General features: G+C 45.8%; 1 protein-coding gene across 2 annotated transcripts in view; it reads left to right on the forward strand.

Annotated features, from left to right (window-relative positions):
* Positions 1-13,014, forward strand: part of Ddo (D-aspartate oxidase) — a 51,188-nt gene extending 38,174 nt beyond the window's left edge. Inside the window, exons 6-7 of one of the 2 annotated variants that reach the window (XM_031347917.1) lie at positions 8,907-8,995; positions 12,675-13,014. In XM_031347917.1, the coding sequence (XP_031203777.1) occupies positions 8,907-8,995; positions 12,675-12,747 (162 nt within the window). In that variant the 3' untranslated portion in view covers positions 12,748-13,014. The remainder of the gene's footprint in view (positions 1-8,906; positions 8,996-12,674) is intronic. The other variant, XM_031347919.1, reaches the window with a different exon arrangement.
* The last annotated feature ends 2,314 nt before the right edge of the window (positions 13,015-15,328 follow it).

Raw genomic sequence — 15,328 nt, forward strand, 5'->3', positions numbered from 1 at the left:
CCCTGGAGGCAGACCCTCCACTTGCAAGGAAGGGGCAGCTAAGGTTGCTGATCCACCTCTGTCACTTGAAAGCTGAGAGGATCCTGTCCCTGCCGCCCTGTGGCTCCCCTGAGACTCGTGGGGCCTGTGCCTCCTGGCTGGTTGCTCCCGGCTTAGGAACTCACCGGTGAGAGGATGGCCTCAATCTGAGGTTTTAATGTCTCTATTATTCTAGGAAAACTTCGGAAACTTTTTCCCCATTCTGTTTATTTACTCACTGGAGAAATATTCACAAAGTGTTTGCTTTAATTGTATTAGGTGAGAATTGGGGTATGTTTATGTTCCTCTATGGACAAATATACAATCATTTCAGTTTGTAAAGGTATGTTAACTGCATATTTCCCAAAAATGGTAACATAGAAAAGAAAAGAACTCACTGTTTTGAGTAGTTCAAATATCGGAGTAAATATTTAAAATCTTGGCCCGTGTTTCTACCCTGTCTTAGACCATTTAGTTCTCGAATGAAAGACAAACTTGCAGCTTTTATATTTACACTAAGCCCTAAGCGGCACAGTAGCTGGGCAGCTGCCTACCCTCCAAGCTGTTAGAATCTACCTTCCTACTGATAACCTCGAGTTATTACTATTTACTGTAGGCTGCTCTTAGCTCCAATTGGGCAGCCCTCAGGGCCATGCTCTCTTGACCCTTAACCCGTGGCGGCTTCTCCTTCCTCCTCTACTGAACCTTCTTTTTTTTTCTCTCGGTCTTCCACTCCCCCAAAGCCCTCGAAACCTAAACCCCACCTTCGTCTCTTCTGCCCAGCTATTAGCTCAGCTATCTTTATTCACCAATCAGAATTACCATGGTGGCAGGTCTCAGGGGGATATGTGTAGACTCCAGGTCCTGGGGACCTGCACTCAGCATTACAGTAGACAGTAAAAGGCAAAATCTCAACACTGGGGGTTTTAGGAAGAGTATTTAGTATGAGCAAAGCATCAAGCAGAGGACTGAGTTGTGAATGTGTTGTATGGAAATGGGTACAGCAGGTGACATCAAGCCTTCTGAGAAGAGAAGCTCATCTGTTACTTTAGGATGAGAGAGGTCAGATGCTGAAATAGTCCTTAAGGCAAGGAAAAGCCAGACCTAAGTGTTAACTGATATACACATCACCAGTCACCATGTAACCTTCCTGGCAGAAAGAAGTTATTCTAAAGAGAAACTCGGGCCCTTCCTTGTGACTGTTGTAAACTGGTTCCCAGGAAACTAGAGTTTTCCCCAGGATTCCAGTGCTGAGAGAAGGAGAAAGCTGAATCCTTGTACTAGCCAGAGGCCGCACTTGTCTCTCAGAAAGAGTTTTCACAGTCTGAGAACTTGTAAGCCACCTTGCAGGAGAGACGAGCCCAGACAATGCTGGGTGAGACGATGTCTCGATCAGGACTTTGTAGGGCTCTGTACTTCCTGCCCTCTATTTAAACCTCAGCCTCCTATCAGAACTGCAAAGGTGGATACAGACTGATCCCAGGACCTCTTCCCAAGGCAGCCACATCTGCCTTCTGTGTTTGATTTATTACTTGACTGTTCAGTTGATCCGTTTAGGACAGGTAGCTTGTTAGGGCTGCTGTTAGGTTCAGGTTCTGAGCCTGAGCCTAACAACTCTGGTAGAGCTGAAAAGGCAGTGTGAGGAAATGGTAGAGAAAAATACTGTGCTGAGACAGCCAACAAAGGGAAGCAGCTATGGGCTTGTCTGCAAGGCGTGGATAATAGTCTGTTGGGGTTAGCACCTGATGTCTTCGACTGTGCCCTGTACAGTGGGAAACAAAATTTTTGCTGTTAATGAGTGAGAAATTGTAGCATCAGTGTGGAGAGACCCCTGAGAGCTCTGTTCTAGTTTGTTTCTGGTGTTGTGGAAAAAAAGTGTCTGAGAAAAGCAACTCAGAGGAGGAAGGCTTATTAGTTCCCAGTCCCATGGTAAGGAAATCGCAGTGGCAGGAGTTTGAAATATCTGGTTATGTTATATTCACAGCCAGAAGGGAGTGATGATTGTCTGCAGGTCTGTGCTCAGATAGCTCTTCTTGTTCTTAAACGGTTCAGCACCTCCTGCCTAGGGAATGGTGCCACCCACAACAGGCGGGTCTTTCACCTCAACTAAAGCCATCAAGATAACCAGTCCCCCACAGACATGCCCCATAGACCTACCCTAGACAATGACTGAAACTCTCATCCCAAGTGAGTCCAGAATGTGACGAGTTGATAAAACAAACCACAGACTCTGACTATGTGATACCTGGAGGTTAGTGATCCTAAAGTCAGAGCCTCAATACTGCAAATTAATTAATTAATTAATTAATTAATTAACAAGTCACATTTATTAAATTCTAACACTGTACCAGGTGTAGTTCTCCAACAAAGGAGTGAGGAACAAGAGCTGTCTTCATGGAGCTTATACACAATTAGAGGATACATAGTACATAAGCACACACTGCACTCTAATGCTATACAGTGTGTGCTGTGAAGAAGAGCAAATTTTCTTTGCAGTGGGGGACCACCACTTAAAAGAACTACTATTCTATTCTTGCACTGCGGTTGGGTTTGTCCTTGAGAAGATGCCTGCCTGAAGTGAGGGGACAGTGATCCATATGAGCAACTGAACGAAGGGCATTCCAGGCAGAGAGGAACACAAGTGCAGGGTCCTCAGGACAGAGTGGAATGCGCCCAGTACACACAAGGAGAAGCAAGGAGGCTGGTGTGGGAGGGAGACCCGAGAAGACTGAACCACACTCCAGATCCGGTAGAGGTCACGTGGGATTGGGCTGTGTGGGCTCACCTCATATGTCAAGTGTAACGGAAAACTAAAGACTGTGATGATGTGACTTAAAATGACAGACATTAATCTGGTTTATATTTGGAGAGTGTCTTAGGGTTTTACTGCTGTGAAGAAACACCATGACCAAGGCAACTCTTATAAAAGAAAACCTTTAATTGGGGCTGGCTTATAGTTTCCGAGGTTCAGTCCATTATCATCATGGCAAGAAGCATGGCAAGGTGGGAACATGACAGCACCCAGGGAGACATGGGACTGGAGGAACTGAGAATTCTACATCTCCATCAGAAGGTGGCAGAGGACGTGGTCACCTGTGTGGGGCACCATTGGAAAGTGAGGCCTTGGGCTTTAGCGGGAAATCACTGGTGAGGAGAACTATGTTTCTGATGTGTAAGGAAAGATTCTGATGGGAATGGGCTTAAGAGAGGGTGAGGGGAGAGGAAGTACACACACCAAGTGGGAGACGAGTCCTAAGGGGTTTCGCAATGATCAGGGACAGAGATGAAAAGCAGCAACATGAAGAGGTAGCTCAGAGAGCCAGCTGTTGGACAACACCGTGGATGTGGATTATGTCACTAGGTCCGTTCATGGCTGACAGACTGTAGGGTGAATACAGCCAAGGTAGTGGTTTGAATAGGTTTGACCCCCCCCCCCCCATAGACTCATGTGTTTGAATGCTTGAGCCAGAGGGAGTGACATTATTAGGAAGTGTGACCTTGAAGTGTGTCACTGTGGGGGTGGGACTTTGAGGTCTCCCATTCTTAAGCTACACCCAGTGTGCCACCCAGTCTCTTTCTCCAGTACTATGTCTGCCTGCACACTGCCATGCTTCCCCACCATGATGATAAGGGACTGAACCCCTGAAACTGTAAGCCGACCCCAATTAAATGGTTTTCTTTATAAGAGTTGCCTTGGTCACAGTGTCTCTTCGCAGCGATAGAACCCTATCCACAACAGTGGGGGATACAATGTGGAATGATGCCAGGTTAGTTCGTGGCTGATGGTCTGTAGGGTGAATACAGTGTGGGAGTGGAGGTAAAGCTACCTGGGACACTGCTCAGAGTAGCTGGATTGGGGCCCCGTCGTGTGGGTTGGATGGTCATGTAGGGGGGCTATGGTCTTTAGGAGGAGGGAAACAATGGCAAACAAAGGCAGGACATTGTTTTTGTAAAACTTCGTCTACTTCAGATTTCTTGGTGTTTCTTGACATGTGAGTGCCCTGGAGTTTTGAGTGACAGCTTGGTGACTTAGTGAATCAAGTCCCAATTCTGCCCATATTAGATATGAGCTCTTAGATATTGGAGGTTTGGGAAATTTGGGCCTTATACATTTATCTTCATTTACCCCTAGGCTAACATCATGGTAAATATCTTGGGAGGGAGAATGTGCACTTGAGCTACAGTGTGGCTCTGGGCCTCTGCTTCCAGGGACCAGATTATAAGACAGTTCACATTGACTCGGTAACTCTCTGCCCAGCCTCCCGGACACAGCTCCAGCACACAGCAAATGCCTTCTAGTGGAACCCAGCCACTACTGAGGCTTACATCAGCTCTTTCCATCAGTCTCAGAGGATGCCTGGAAATGTCACTTAACCCCCCTGTCTTAGCCTACACAGCACATTGACAGATGTTTCCAGGGGAAGAAAATCTCCCAGAAGTGCACGCCCCCGCCCACCCCCCCCCTGGAATCCAGTGTTTGCATTCTCCAGTCTCTGCTTCTACAGGTCTCACCTGATGTCCTTTAGGAGATGTTTGGTTATTATAATGTACTATGGCCCACAAACAGGGAATGGATAAGACAGAAGGGTAAGAATATAAAATGCCTGAGCAGAATGGGGTGGGGGAGAGAGGCAGGGGAGTAAGAGATAATAGATGGACAGAGCAAAAGCATACTTCTTTCTCTTCTTCCTCCTCCTCTTCCTATTCCTCCTCCTCCTCATCTTCCTTCTCCTTCTTCTTACTACCACTGGAATTTGAACCCAGGACTTCACACATTTTAGGCAAGTGTTCTACGACGGAGTCTTTCCCCAGCCTGATTTTTATCTTGAGAATGGGTCTAAGTTTGGCCCAGGCCAGCCTTGAACTCATGAGCATTCTGCCTCAGCTTCCTGAATTGTTAGGACTGTGAGTGTCTCAGAGTTACTGAGTGTGATTCAGGAAACGTATCTCTGTGAACCTTTCTTGGCTGGGTATGTGTGACACGACTTCCTCGTGTTTATGAGGAGGACACATGCAGGAGCTAGCTCTCCTGTCATACCTGACGTGACTGGAGACCTCTGAGCTGGGAAGGCCGGCCCGTAATTCAAGCTCTGGCCCCTGATCTTCTGATATGCAACACAAAGCACAAATGGGGCCATTTGTGGGAATTTGTAATGAGAAGATCACTTGATATTTTATGAAGAAAAGTCCTCTGTGCTTGCTAAGAGGTCTGGCGCCAGTTTCTGGCATGTGAGCTGGTAGCCACACACTCATGCTTGAGGAAGAAGTACTGAGCTGTGAGAGAAGAAGGGAAATGGGGGCAGATGTGTATCATTTGGGGCTAGGCTGTAACATTTTTAGGCTGAGAAAGTTTGAAGCTTTTAAGATCCTACCTGTGATGACCATTCTTGGTTTTCAACTTGACCATATCTGAAACCAACTAAAAACTCAAGCAGCTGGGGACACCTGTGAAGGAACTTTTGTTAATTGGATCATCTGAGGTCAGAAGTCACCCTAATTACGGGTTACACCTTCTCATGGCACACTGCATAAAAGACTGGGAGGAAAGCGGTTTTGGCTTTTGTCTTCTTGTCCTCATTTTTGTGAGCAAGTTCATCTATCCTGCAGCGGAGGCAATTCTCCACTGGCATTAGAGCCTGCTTCTTCAGGATCCTGACGTATACTGAAGACCAGCTGAGGCATCCAACGTCACAGATTGAACTGGACTCTTGGACTTTCAGTTGGAAGACAGACATTGTTGGACTAAACCACAGCCTGTAAGCCACTCTAATCTCTCTCTGTGTCTCTCTGTCTCTGTCTCTCTCTCTCTCACTATTCATTCTGTTCCTCTAGAACAGTGGTTCTCAACTTGTGGGTCACAATCCCTTTGGGGGCCAAATGTCAGATATTCTGCCTATCAGATATTTACACTATGACTCATAACAGTAACAAACTCACAGGGATGAAGTAGCAATGAAAGTAATTTTATGGTCATCACAACATGGGGAACTGTATTAAAGGGTTTCAGCCCTAGGAAGGTTGAGGAGCACTGATCTAGAGAGCCCTGACTAAAACACTACCTTTACTGTTACTTTTCTGTTAGTGATACTAAAAACAACAGGTTATTAAAACTATACCAGGGAAACATAAACATAGAGAGATCTGAGTTGCGTGGTACTCAGAGATATCAGGAACATTGGGAAACCCTGGGAGGGGATCAGGAGAGGTAGGAAAGCAATGGTAGGAGGGAGAAGAGAAAGGGAGGAAGGTAGGTAGGGAGAGAGGGAGGGAGGGAGGGAGGGAGGGAGGGAGGGAGAAAAAACCAATTAGACAACTGTGCCTTCCCCTCCACTCCCCCTCTCTCTTTCTGCTGAGGACCAAATACTAGACAATGCTCTGTGATGGAGCTCCATCCCCTTTTTAATGAGGAAAGTTTGATAGACAGCTGACCTATCATCTTTAGAGAAATGCTGGGTAGTTATCAAACTGTGAGGTAAGCGAGGAGACTAATACAGCACAGCCGGGTAGGTCAGCTGAGGAGACTGTGTCCCTCCACACTTTGACAGTTATCAAGGGCATAGCTATTTTCCAGCACTGGGAAATAACTGATGTTTATGAATATGATTTGGGGTTATCAAGGGGAAAATAAATTACACTGTCTTTGCTTTCTTAAACAAATCTGGGAGAAGTAACAGAATTTGAAATAGTTCACAGTTAAAGTGTTTAACATTTCGATTGGTCTTTCCATTTCATTGAACTTTCACTAATTACAAACACTGTGTAGAAGACCCTGTGAGTTGTGCATCACTCATTTCAGACTCCTTATTGCGGGCATTTTCCTTGGAGTCTTGAAGACTGAAGTATAATCTCCTGAGCTTCACTAGGATTCCACTTATGACTTAGGTTCTTTTGGATTGATGCCTTAGCCCCAAGCTGATATTTGGAACCTAGGGAAGTGTGGAGAAAGGCAGGGCTAGAAACATCTGCTTCTGCTGATACAGAAGAAGACAGGGACCACTGTCCAACCTCAGCCGCTTCCTGGTTCTGCTGCATCCTCAAGACCAGAAGGGGCTTTCCCAGCAGGGGCAGAGGCATCAAAGGACTTGGCCCTTAGCACTCATCTTTCTATGATTTAGTAAGCCATAAAGTATTCAACAGCTACTATCATTGGATTGAGTGAAATCTAACTCAACTTCTGTTGCCTACATTTGTTACCCCTCATGCCAGATGTTTGAGAAGCTATCAAACCCATCTCCCTAGTTAGCTCTCAGGGCCTCATGCCAGGTTGTTGGTTGTTGGCTAAGCTTGCCTGTAGATCAGTCCAGTGACTTCTAAGCTTGGAATGCTCTCTGATATGACTTTACTGTCCTCAAGTTTTACCTGAAGAAGTCCCACCCTTTCAATCTGCTTAGCCGAAATGCAATGCACCCCCCCACTCCTCCCCCACCACACACGCTCACTCACGCATGCACACCATGGACTGAATTCGGAAACCCACACGTGTGAGGTACCTGCTGGAGCCAGAAGCATTTGTTGCCAAGGGTGATGGTGCTTGGAACATGGAGGTGGATGAAGACAGTTTAGCTGAAGGCAGGCCACACCATTGCTGGCTAAGGCTTAGGTGAGAGAGTAGAAACACTGATACACACAGATGTAATGATGGGGTCTGGATGGTGGCTAGTGTGTTTGCTGGCTTGCTAAATTCCCTCAGTCAGCACAAGGCTTTGGGAGTTGCTGCTCTGACTAACCCAGGAGGGTTCGGGAGAGACGGTGTGACCCTCCTCCCCGCTTGCTGTCAGTCATGCATTTAATTCATTTGGGCTGTGGATGGGAGCTATTCAGAGACCAGGGAAAGAGCTGCTCGGTCGGTCAAACCAAGAACGTTTAACGGTTGAGACGGAGTCAGTAGGATTGCTGTGAGGTGCCAGCGACACAGCTATCCACCAAGCTTTGCTCCAGTCTTTTCTAGGTTATTCGAGAGCAATTTCACAATGATCTCATTTGGATTTTCCCAGGAGTCTTGTGAGGTAGGTAAGAACCTTTCTTACACTTTTTTTTTTTAACAGTTCATAAAATTCCATAACAAGTATTTTCCAAAGAAAGCACCTGGGGCCAAAGTGTGAAGCCAGCCAGGTAAATCTGTGTGCTCGGGGCAAAGCTACGCTTGCTTTTCTTCTTCCCATTCTGACCCCTGAGCCACCAATAGCCTTCAAGTGTGCTCACCCTGGCTTGGCACTGGCCGACAGTAGTCCCCTGGGAATGTTAATGGGGAAGGCTTTCCTATGGCCCTGGCTCTGGTCTGTGCATAGAGAATGATTTATTTAGCTGGACACTGCAGAGGCCTCAGAGTTGCAGGAAAAAAAAATTGAGACATGATATTGTGGACCCTTTTGGGGTGGTCTTTGTTGGGCAACTCAAAAAGGCTTTCTTGGAGCATGAACTGATCAGGAAAGGTAGATTAAAAAAGAAAGGCTATTTGCCATTGTCTTCTTATTCTATTGTCTGAGGAAAGAAATAATTCCATTGCTCTGCCCAGCTGAGTTTTACTCCTGTCAGCAACAAAGGCTTAATTTCTAACGCTGGTGATCAGTAGCAGGCAGAGCCTATCTGAGACTGTTCAGGCCCGGAAAGAGAATGGAGTGTCTTCCCTTTGTATGACACAGGATTAGGAGCAGGCTACATGGAAACAGCTGTATTTCATGAAAGCAGGCAGTCAAGGACAAAAAGATGCTTTGTGTGGAATTGAATTTCTGTTTTAATGAGATCAGACTGAGATGGGTTATGGATTTACTTTTGATTCTATTTCTTATCAATGACTGCTTAAGGCATCTCCTTTTCATATTTAATTGCTGAAATGAGCTTAGGCCTGGAGGCCCCTTGCAAAGTCAATTTTTTTCCTTTTAATCTAGAATTGGCAAAATGAAGGATGTAAGAGGTCATGTGCAAAGGCCAGTGCTTGCCAGCTTCTCACTTCAGCTGAAGTTGAATTCTGGAAAAGGTTGGTGTGTCTTCCAAACAATCTTTGGTATTGTCTACCAAACTTAGCAAACACCGGGCAGTGGTGGGAGGCAGAGACGGGCAGATTTCTGAGTTCGAGGCCAGCCTGGTCTACAGAGTGAGTTCAAGGACAGCCAGGGCTACACAGAGAAACGCTGTCTTGAAAAACAAAAACAAAAAACAAACAAACTTAGCAAGCATGTAATCTAACATACTAAATATACACACATGAGGCTCCCTTAAAATATCATCAGTCCAGGTAGGGGTTGGGGGTGGAGCCCTTGGGTGCACAGTCACATGCATGGCTCTGAAGCTGTTGGTGTATTCTTTGTGTTTGTCGGAAACCTGGGAGGATTTACTCGGAAATAAATATGCATATCATTATCTAATAGTCAGGCAATGACCACAGCATTTTGTTAAATCCTTACGATCAAACCTTATGGATTTATGGTAGGATGTTCTGCAGTGAAAGGAACCGATTCAGTCTTGAGTGCTAAGGGTAAGTCTGTGTTTGCAGTCACAGTTGTTTTCCCCCAGAAGATGTGGAATCAACAGCTAACACTTCGTGTTTCCCACGGTGTGATGCTGTTTTTATCTTGAAGTTGATAAGACAGGGCTTTGGAAGGACCCTCCCCTGCATTCTGAGGCCTATGAAGGCTGTAGTCAGAGTCTGTTTCAAGCTGTGCCCATGTCTTCTACTCAGAGATCATCAGTGACTTGGCTGGACAGAAGGCTCAGCAGCTAAGAGCGCTTGCTGCTCTCGCAGAGGACCTGGCTTTGGTTCTCAGCACCCATATGGTGGCTCACATGACCATCTGTAACTCTAGTTCCATGGGACCCAAAGCCCTCTTCTGGACTCCTCAGGAACTGGGCACATATGTGGAGCATAGGCATGCATGCAGGCAAAACACTCATGACATAAAATATAAGTTAACTGCCTCTATAAACCATCAGTGACTCCCTGTGCCCATAGTAAATTCAAACTCCCCAGCCCACTGTTTTTCAAACCAACTGTGACTGTCCCATTTCTATCACAGAGTTCTTACTGTCAGGCACAGAAAGTGACCAGAGCAAAGGCCTAAAGGCTGGGAATCACAGTACATGCCGTGACAGTGAGTGAATGGGCCCGAGGATTGGGCCCTGTGCCATGCCTGATGTCAGAAGGATCCTGAAGTTCTCTGTCACACACATTGTACTGAGTTGCTGCCAGAGATGGGCTGATAGCGGGGCAGCAGAAACTGAGACCTCGTCCCGTGTGCCAGCTCCAGCCCTGCCTCTCTGTGGGTCAGGGACAGTGAACAATCAGCTTTGACATCTGCTCAGGTCCTGGTCCTAGCAATGATGGGGAGTGTTTTCTTAATTTAAAAAAAAAAAGTATTTCCCAACATTATAGCAGGACTTAAAAACTACAAAGACCTTAAATAAGATCCTTGGCTATTAGAAACTTAGCAGCGACATAACTGCTGTGGCTGAAATAGCTTTCTCTCTCTCTCTCTCCCTCTCTCTCTCTCTCTCTCTCTCTCTCTCTCTCTCTTGCTTGCACATGCATACGCACACACACACTCATACCACAAACCCCCATACACATGCACTACACAAACAATTTACCCACACATACCACACACACACACTTACATACCATACACATACATATATACACACCGCACACATACATACATATATACATATATGTACACACATATATACATACACACACACATATATATACCATACACATACATATATACATACCACACACAATATACACACATACACATGCACACACACCACATACACATATATATACATTATATATATCACACATTAAACACACATATATCACACCCACACATACACATGCATACATACCATGCACACATATACATACCACATACATATACAAACACATACACACATATGCACACATGTGCACAATGCATACTCACACACACATACACATACCACACAAACATAAACACATGCATATACACATACATACACAGATATATACATACATACTTACACACACAATACACATACTACACACACCACACACACCACATACACATACACACATATACACACATATTACACACACACACACACATGCCCCTCCACCCTCTCTTTGTTGTCCATCCTGGACGGTGTTTCTCCTGGTTATCCTTTGTGACAGGAGTGATTTCGCCTGTCTCCTAGCAGCAGCAGAGCTCCTTTCCAAGGCATTTGTCTCTCTTTCTGAGCAACTGGCTCAGTCTGTTGGGGAAGCTGGAGGAGGGGGAGACAAGGAAGGGGGAGCTCTGCTCCCTTTCAGTGGAAGCTGCTCTCAGCTTTGGAAAATTCCAGAGGGAGGGATCGAAGGACTTGTGCTCTGCAAGAGAGTTTGCATCTGATAATGAAAATGTGAGGTCTAGTGGCCTCTGGCCACTGAGGCTGTTCTGGGGCGAGGAGGGGCAAGTAAAAGGGACATGGAGGTGATGTGGCTAGAAGTACCCACTGAGAGCAAGCTGCAGAGACAGAGGGTGTGTGGGCACCCCAGCAGAGGAAGAGGAGGAGATAGAAGTGTGGGCTTCATGCTGCACAACAGCCTGAGACACAGAACTGAAAGGAGGGAGAGCTCTGCTGCCACGGTGCACATCAGTTAGGTCAGATCAGTGGACTTTCAGAAATAACAGGGACCCCGGATGGAGAGCATCGTCTCCAGGCACTGAGGAGAAAGCCACAGGCTGGGGAGGGATGGCAAGGGATGGGCAGATATATGGACAGACGCAGGTGGTCACCTTATTTCAGGCCATGTGAGACCCAGGAAGCTCAAGGCACAAACTGAAGGCAAAGGAAGGAGAGCGTTAAAAGCTGCAAAGCACAGAATGGAAGCAAATGTCCCATTCACAGACAACATTGTCAGCAACAAATTACACTGCGGGCCCAGCATATCCCTGTAAGCTCTTTAAACATATGATCTTACACAGGCTTGGTGGCCTGGGTGGGTAAAAGCAGCTGTCTAGAAAATACATGAACACCCCATGAAGATACAATATTTGTGTTATTTTACTATTATTACTATTGTTGTTACTATTATTATTATTTTATTTTATTATACAGTTTCCCAGATGAGGGCACTGAGGCAGCTGAGTAAGGCTATTTCTCAGCTGGAGGGCACTGCCTCTCAGCCAGGCTGAGCAGATTTCCTGTGCAACTGTAATAGAGATGCCTACTCTATTGTTCTGGGGATGTCCAAGAGCAAACTGGGGAAGGAAAAATGGAGGGGTGGAGGGAGGAATTCTCTTCACCTCCCCATGAGAAGAGGTGGGAGAAGACCAGGCTGCCCTGGGAGATCCAGCTTTTGGACACGAAGACTCTTTGTCTGTGCTGGGAAACTTTGTTAGTGTTTATATGGAGGGGACTGATGGAGAACGTTTGTACCCATGGTTACAAAGGTGCTTTGTGAAAATGACTTCTCCCACACCTTCTGCTGCCACAGCAGGAAACAGTGCCAAGGCATCTATAGCTTGGACCATGGGCCACCTGAAGCCCAAAAGGACCACCTCTGATGGGAGCTCTCCTGAGGTGGGGCTTTTGCAGCTGCAGCTGAACAATGCCAGTATGATTCCTAAACACACCTCAGTGTTTGAGAGTCCGTGCACTCTGATCTGAAAATAATTCAGTTCTTGTGTTTTCTCTAGGACTATTGCCTTACTGCGAGGAGAAACCAGGATGGCTTTTGACCTCAGGATTTTTAATAAATTCACAAGCTGAGCTGAAATGACAGAGCCCTGAGAGCTTTGCCTTGGGGTGTGCTGTGCCTCAGTCTACTCTGTCAAGCACCTGCTGATCTTCTCTGACCTGGAAAGGTTGGGGAGAGCTCTAAGTGATCTATCTACAGCTGGGAGATTATTTCTGGTATGTGTCATAACGATAAGATTCATGGAAGGTACAGAAGGGAAGTGTTCCCTAGGTGGTCCTGTGAAAAATGATGTTTTGGTCATTCTTAACTCAAGACCTTTTATTAAAATCTAGGAATGTCTCATTGTGGGAGCTAATTTATATAAACACATTTTTTTTTCCTAAGGATGCTTGAAGTTTTTAGAAAGTATCTAGAAGCTAGACACTAGAAAGTGTGTGTGCACATGTGTGTGCACGTGTGAGTGTGTGTATGTGTGCATATGTGAGAGTGTACATGTGTGTACACAGGTGCATGTGCATGTGTGAGTGTGTGTATGTGAGTGTGTGAGTGTGCATGCATACGTGTGTGCAATGTGTGTGTGTGTATGTGTGTATATTGAGAGAGTGTGTGAGCTCAAATGTACGTGCACAAATTGAGCGAGTGTGTATATGTGTGCATGTGTAAGTGAGTGTGCATATGTGAGTGTGTGTTACATCTTTTGTCAGAAACCCAGGACCTAGGGCTGACTTCAGAGCCAACTGTGGCTTCCACCCTTCCCAAGCACTGCTATTTCCACAATTGTTTATTTGCTCTGTGCCTGTTTTCCTCCCAGTGACTTCCATGACAATGGCTCTGATTATTCTCCAGCTCTTGGAGTGCTGGAAATGCAGTCTGTGAGCAGGCAGTCTAGGTTTGTCTGCGACTCCTGTTTGGTTGAGATAAGACACGCAATATGGTCTGCTGGAAGAAGTGTGGTGGCCAGCATCTGACCACTCCATGGGACTGGAGCGTGATTCCTGTTGTTCATCAGTCACCCTGGCATGTGGTTGAGACCAATCCCGTGGAAGGCACTGTGGGAAGAGGCATTAGGGGAAACAGATTCTCCATCCCTCAGTTTGAGAAACATCCCACAGGTCTACAGCATGATCAACAGGAACAGTGTAACAACGCAGGGTGAGAGGTCACAAAAAAGAGAAGCAGGTTCCTGTTCACACCGCCAAGTGGACTAGGATGTGCAGATACACACCAGGGTGTTTCTTCCTGCCAGCCCATAGCCCGCTCCCACAGCTTGAAGACTAGCCTGTGGAACGGTATTAGGCAGGGCTCTGAGTCTCAAATAGGCACAGCGACTGTTTTGATCTTGAGAGCTTTCAACTTTGTGAGTTTGACCTTGAACATAGATGTTTGTGATACATGCCTAAGTCATGTTCAGCTAGTTTCTTAATATGTAGCTGTGACTCCAGGAGATGGTGGAAACTAATTCATAAGTCATTGAACACAATGGGACACATTTGGGGGAGGCATTTGAAGGGAGTTAAGAAATGGAGGAGGTGGGAGACCAGACTTGCTGGGGTCATTCTTCTCTTGCGTGGGCTCAAGGCTACTCTTCAATATTTCCCAATTATGGTCTTTACATAGAATTAGTACAGTGTTTTTGTAGTATGCTTAAAAATTAATAGCAACACATTTCATCAAAAGGCAAATTTTCCTTACATTAGCATTCCACTTGTAGGACTGAATATGACAAAATAATTAGTTACCAACGTATAGTTTAAGGTATTGGGGTAATAGCAATAACGTAAGAGTCCTTGAGCTCATGGATAGTGTACTATGGCTCGGGAAGACACAGTAAAGGGAACAGATTGTCTGTTCTCATAAGCAGTTCTCCGTCTACATTGCAGGCCCTCAACCTTGCTCATACTGAGACCCGTTGATACAGTTCCTCACGCTGTGGTGACCCCAGCCATATAATTGTTTTGTTGCTACTCCATAAATGTGATTTTGTGACCGTTACGAGTCATAATGTATATATCTGATATACTAACTCACGTGAAGGTCGAGGCCCATAGGTTGAGAACCAGTTGCCTGTATCCTAAAAGTTGTCTTCAGCTTCTTCTTTCTAGAAGTCCATTTTTCTTCACTCTGTGTCACTGGGGGACAGACGTTGAGGTTTCACAAGGCCATGCCACCCTCAGTTCTCTCTCTCTGCCTTGTGCTTGTGGATCAAGATGCAAGCTCTCCGCTACTGCCCCGCACCATGACGGCCATAGATGTACCTAACCCTCTGAAACTGTAGGCCATCCAGAATCTCGCTCTTCTGCACGTTGCCTTGGTCATGGGGTCTTATCACACTTGTAGGAAAGCAACCAGGACACTTAAATTCTGCGATCCACGTTCTCATATCATGCTGCATATCTAACCCAGCACCTTTATTGAACTCTGCTTATGTTTCTGACTTTAAATTGGTGAGTACTGGAGCTAAGTTCTCAGAATCTTCTTTTCTCCTCCCCTTTCTATGACGGTGGTCTGAAGTTGCATTTTAAGCCCTTACAACTTCTAGGAATTTTGATTTCAAGTCCACCTACCTACTCTGTTTCTTCAGCAGGATGTCTAGAGAAGCTTTAAAATTTAGCCTAATTACTAAAATCAAACTCTTGGTTTTCTGCCTGAAGA

The sequence above is a fragment of the Mastomys coucha genome, unplaced genomic scaffold (genome assembly GCF_008632895.1).
Source record: "Mastomys coucha isolate ucsf_1 unplaced genomic scaffold, UCSF_Mcou_1 pScaffold3, whole genome shotgun sequence".
Taxonomy (NCBI): Eukaryota; Metazoa; Chordata; class Mammalia; order Rodentia; family Muridae; genus Mastomys; species Mastomys coucha.